The sequence below is a fragment of the Aptenodytes forsteri genome, unplaced genomic scaffold (genome assembly GCF_000699145.1).
Source record: "Aptenodytes forsteri isolate BGI_AS27 unplaced genomic scaffold, ASM69914v1 Scaffold1, whole genome shotgun sequence".
NCBI lineage: Eukaryota > Metazoa > Chordata > Aves > Sphenisciformes > Spheniscidae > Aptenodytes > Aptenodytes forsteri.
Window position 1 is genome coordinate 6,314,228 of NW_008795035.1, and position 5,715 is coordinate 6,319,942.

At 58.8% G+C, this 5,715-nt stretch overlaps 1 protein-coding gene across 1 annotated transcript; it reads right to left on the reverse strand.

Annotated features, from left to right (window-relative positions):
- Positions 1-3,062: 3,062 nt before the first annotated feature.
- LOC103896674 (apoptosis-enhancing nuclease) lies at positions 3,063-5,454 on the reverse strand. Its single transcript, XM_009276571.2, has 3 exons — positions 4,780-5,454; positions 4,289-4,489; positions 3,063-3,913 (listed from the first exon to the last, which is right to left on the reverse strand). Exons 1-3 carry the CDS (start codon positions 5,452-5,454, stop codon positions 3,710-3,712), a joined length of 1,080 nt encoding a protein of 359 aa, XP_009274846.1. The 3' UTR covers positions 3,063-3,709.
- Positions 5,455-5,715: the final 261 nt, after the last annotated feature.

The window sequence follows — 5,715 nt, forward strand, 5'->3', positions numbered from 1 at the left end:
GCCCCACTCCAATGACAGGCTTATCAGTTACCTGCTCCCGCAGATGGCTGGAAAAAACTCATTTGACAATGTTTTCCCTCTGATAAAAAAGCCCATTGCTGGATTAGTGGGTTTGAGTTAATCATTATTCAGGGCCGTTGAGACAACGGCCGAGTTTTCTGCAGATTCTTCAATTATCATGAAATGTAGCGGAAATGGTGAGCCAGCCCAGCTCTCCTTCGCCCGCCTAAAGATACTCAGCCTGCCTAACGATGCTCAGCATCCCAGCACGAGCACCGGCGGGCTGCTTGGATGATGAACCAGAGCGAAGGTTGGCTGCTTTCAGCCATAGCAACTCCCTGGCATGTAGGTGAATATTCACAAACACCTGTGAAAATCCTGATTAGCTCTTGAAGGGTTCACCGGGTGCAAATGGGACGGAAGTTGCCATTCAGATTATTCAGAGCAAACATCGCTTCATGGGCAGGGAGTGGGTTGCCGCCACCCCTCATCATCCGTGGTGGGGTTTGCTCCTCGGCAACTCTGCCTCGGGGGGCTTGGAGGCTCGCAGAGCAGAATGTTGGGGTTTTTCCAGCCCTTCAAATCTGATGTAAATGGCAATTGACACCCCCAAATTTGTTTCTCAGCTTCCCCAAGAGCTGAAGATCACGGCACAGAAGTGAAGCTTGTAGGACACGTGAGCGCCGAAGGGCAGCTGGCCTTTGCCTGCGTTGCTGCCTTCAAACTTGCAGGGGGGGCATTTCAGCAGGGGGGTTAAATCAGTGTAGTGGCGATGGGGACAAGCTCTCAGAGGCAGCCTGGGACTTTCTCAGCACCTCATGCCACCCTGCAAGCCCGGGGCTGTGCTGCCAGGAGGGCACGCAGGCTGGGGAGCTCCGCTGTGGGCAGGCAGGGAAAAAGCTGCCCTGGATCACAGTGGGTGACTGCTTAGAGAAATCTGTCCCTTGCCTGGAGCCCAGGCCAGGCTTACTTTTGGAAGTGGGCCTCACTAAAGTGTTTGGATGGTCAAGACTTCAGAAATGTTGTGGGGTTTGGTTTTTTTTTTCCCCCTTAATTACGCCTTCCCCTTGCCGCTGGCTGACGGCAAGGCAGGCTGAGTCATGGCTGATAAAGCCTCGTGGCCTTCCACCTCCTTCTGCAGCTTTCTCCAGCCTCACCCCAACACACCCGCGTCTCACATCGAGCCGTCATGTGGCTTAGGGCAAGTCAGTGCTATGGGGTGGCGAGACAGGGTGGGCTGGGGGGACAACAAGGGAAAAAAAAAAGCCGGGAGCCGTGGGGTGCCCCATGTAAGCTCCCCATGAACCCGCATACCCCCCCGAGGGATGCAGTTATATGGGCCAGGTTATATGGCCATGAGCAAAGCAACCCTCTGCTGTGCCCTTCCTCCAGGTCTGCATTCCCGGGAGCGGAAGGCAGCGCTGCTGCATCGGCTTTGGGATGCCACCATCTTCTGATGGTGCTGTCTGCTGACCCACTGAGCTCCTCTCACCTTTCCCACAGCTTTGCTTCCCTCCTGCCGCTTCGGGAGAGGTGGAAATGGCGGAGAGGAGGAAATGGAGAAAAACCTGTGCCAGCCGTGCTCCTCCTGCACCCCCGTGGGTGCCCCCATGGGGTTCAGGTCCCTCCCGTACCCCACCAGGTCCTGCTGACATTGCATGGCATCGCGCTGGGGCTCAGCTGAGCTGCACCCCGAGGCTTGCACAGAGAGTGGTGCCAGCCGGGTTTTACAGCTTGCTCCATCAGGAACATGCCTGGGACAAACTGACATGAACAGGATTTAAAGACCTACCGGGGGCCATGTTTCCTACCAGGTCTGGTGGAGAGTGCCGAGACCATGAGCTCAGGGCGCAGCCCAGGTTATTATTATATCTGTTGAAGGAAGGCTGTGCTCGGGCCACCGGGAGGGCAGAGCTTTTTGGACACGTCTGATGTGTTTCGAAGCATTTCTGAGCTGTCCCCGGCTTCCTCTGCTGGGCAGGGAGGAGTTAAGATGGGAAGTGCAAGAGCATCTTGTAATGGCACTGATGTGTGCGTCAGGTGTGCCTGCGTCACCCGGCTCCTTGGCCGCTTCCCAAGGCTGGGGCTGAGCTCTCCTTCCCTCCCCCTGGCCGCTGGCAAAAGCTTGAGACCTGTCTAGCCTGGCCATGGGGGACATGGACTCCATTTCAGTGCTGGCTGCTGTGCCCGCACCGTGCTGTGGCCGGGCTCCCGAAAGCCCCCGGGGGTGCTGGCAGCCCTCCAGCCCCCTCCCGCCACCTCCTGTCTCACAGCCCGGGCAGTGGGACTGGGGAAACCCCCGTGCTAAAGGGGTGGCCTCAGCCTTGAGGCACCTGGCAAAAAAATACTGATTTTCTATAACCGTGGCTGTTCAGCTCCCCGGGCAAGTGTGCGACTCCCCACGTCCAGCCCCAAACCCCACTCCGGTGCTCACACACCCAGCTGGGGTACATCTGTGCAGCCACAGGTACCTACATACATCACCCACGAAGCAGCAGCCTGCGGGCAGAGCCACTGCAGGTGAGCATCACCCCATCCCCACACCGTCACAGCAGCCCATGCCGCAGCTCAGCATCATTCCCACCCCGCAGGGCAGGCACGGCTCTCGCTCCCAGACCCTGCGCACAGGGACGCTGTCTCACAGGGTGGGCAAATCCCAGCAGTACCTCTCCTTTACGCAGGGAGTTCCCGGAGCTGTGACAGCCCAGCTGCTGGAGCGTGACACAGTAGGACACTTTCTCTTGCAATGGGCTTTTTCCAAGCAGCCAGCAGCGCTGGACCACAGGGTTCTTGCTGAGCCCATCCTCTGCTCCTCCTCCCTTCACAGGGATATCCCCAGAACAGAGGGGACCAGCCCATACCCCAAGGAACTGCTCACTCCAGCCATCATCAGGCCACTCAAAGCACCTTTTCTGGTTGCAGGTAGGTTTTAAGCACTGGGGCACAGCACAGGACGCAGGCAGCACATGCCCACCCCTTGCCGACCCCATCCCTGCCCTCTCCCTCCTGGAGAGCTGCCAGATCAGATCACGCAACACGCACACAAGGGTTTTGCGAGAAGAGTTTTTAATTCAGAATTGGACAAATATGTGAGTAGTCTATTTAAAATGAAGTGCATCCTATGCTCTTGTCCAAGCTGGACACTGATTAGACCCAGATTTTCTTTTCAGGCCTCACTGTGCAAAGAAAGTGAGGAGGAAACTGGTTGTTTAACTGGCCCCGGATGGTTTGCAGCTTTTGGGCATCAGCAAGACACCTCGGTCCTCCCACGGGAAGACTTGACACTCGCCCACCATGGGGGTATCCCCTCCCAGAGGACATGGGAGGTGCCCTGGCGGCCCCAGCCCAGTGCCGCAGCTATCGCACGCCCACAGGGGCTCCTCCAGGCTGGCACCGGGACCCTGCTCGTCCCCGAGCACCAAGTGACAGATGAACACGGCGCTGCCACAGCGCTTATTTCCGTGCGACAGCAAGAGGCTGCAGACAGCATTTTCGGGAGATCGCCGGTGTCCAAGTGCCACCATTTCTCTGTCCCTGAGCAGGGCTGGGGGCGTCCGACTCCTCTGCGCTGCTGTCCGCAGCGGGGCCAGGTGCCAGGCAGAGCACGTGGGGCACAAGCTCCGGGGAAGGAGGTCAGCAGCTGCCTCCACCTTTGATAGCTGAAGGCATCAGGATGGCCTGAAACACATGGAGGAGACGCCGTCCCCCATCACAGGCTGCTTGCCATCAGGTCCGTGGGCCAGTACCGGTCGTCCATGTACTGGTTGCTGTCTGTGGTGGGGTCTGTGACGGGGCTGGGGGGCCGGGGGGGCAGGCTACGGGCCAGCTCCGTCTCCCACTGCACCTCCACCAGTCTGTACAGCTCCATGGCTGTCTGAGCATCTTCCACCGATGAGTGCCCTTTGGAGCCGACCTGAGCAAAGGGGGAAAAGCCTCGTTAGAAAAAGGGTTTGGCAAAAATCCAACAGGTCACCTTGTCTGCTTGCTCGGAAGGACACAAGTGCTGGGGGTTTTGGAGACGGCAAAGGTTCGATGCAGCCCAGGAGATGCATGCATCTCAGGCACTTTCTGGAGGGCACAGGTCCTGTCTCTGCTTTACTGAGATACTTAATGGTCAGCTTGGGAGGTTCTGGCCTCCCCCAGCTTGATCGTAGCCGGGAGCACAGGATGAACAACGTTCATCTCCACCTCACAGACAGCACCCATGGAGATGGGGGGACCAGGCGGACCACACAGGCTCGTAGCAAACCCAGGAACTGCTCCCCACCTCAAGGTTCCTGGTGCCTACCTGGATCTTTTTCTGGAGCAGGTGCCTGGCCAAGCTCTTGAGGGAGACGCTGGCCCTGACAGGCAGCCCTGCCCTCTGGTTCAGCACGGGGATCCGGCTGGTGTCTCGGGTCCTGTCTTTCGGGTGGAAGTACTTCAGGGCTTGGAAGTCATTGTGGATGGCGTGTCCTACCACAATCTTGTCTTTCAAGATCTTCAGGATCTGGAAACGTCAGAAAGGGTTAGACAAGGCAGTGCAGCAAAAGAAACACCAATTAAGCATAAAATAAATAATTTTGTGTTAAATTCAGTTCCTTCAGTTCTAGTTTTTTAGGTTCCCAGAACAGAGCAGTAACAAGCAAACCAACCCACTGCATGGCTTTGGAGGCTCCCTGTCCTGTGCTTGTGTGTCTGCCTCAGAGCAGCTCAACACAGGCCACCAAATATCCCAATTTGTGGCCGGCAGATAACACACGGCCTTTTTTTAAAAAAAAAATTTCTCTTTTTCCTCACCTCTGCCTGGGCAGCCTTGAAGGGAATCGCACTCTTCATGTGCTGCTTGGTGATGCCACTCCAGCGCGTCCGGTAGTCCACGATGGGCAGCTCGGGCTGGACGTACTTGTCGTAGATGACGTCCCCCTCATAGTTCACCACAGAGCACCGCGCCAGCTCACTCAGCCTGCCCTGAGGACCGGTGCCCACCATCTCGCAGTCGATGGCTACGTATTTGCCCGGGCGCAGGAGCGGGGAGGACATCTGCACCCCCTTGGAGCTGCCATTCCCCTGGGACAGCAGCACGGAGTGGTGCCCGGCTATGCTGCCCAGAGAGGCGGATGGTGACAGGGATGGGGAGACCACCTGTTTGGGCTTGGGGACCTTCCCGCAGCGCGGTGCCATGGTGCCACCCGCCTTGGTGAGCGTGCTGCATGCCTCCGGCCCCACCATGGGGGTCTGGCTGCCCAGGCGCCTTTGGGGGCTCAGCAGTCCCTTCTGCTCCAGCAGCACCCGGCGCTCCATGAACCGCTGGTGCTTGCGGCTCTTCTTCTTGCCGCGACCCTGCAGCACGCTGGGACCCTCCGCGGGCTGAGCGCAGCCCCCTGCAGCGGGACCATGGGTGCCCTGTGGGGTGGGCATGGAGATCTTCGGGGCGGGCAGCAGCGGGGTCATCTGCCCTTTGCCAGGAGGCATCCCTACTGCAGTGGGCACAGGAGGGCATGAGAGCCACGCAGACCCCATACCCCCCTGTCAAAAGGGACCCACATACCCCACAGCAAACCCCCCTTCGGCGACATACCCCCCTCCCGTGGCGTGGGCAGGCACAGGCAGTCCAGGCAGAAGCTGTGGGGCAGGGGAAGGGGGGACACGGGCACATCGTCACACCCTGTCCCCACGCCCTCGCCCCCTCGTTGCCCGCCCCACTCCCGGTCCCAGAGCTCTGCCCACCCCCTT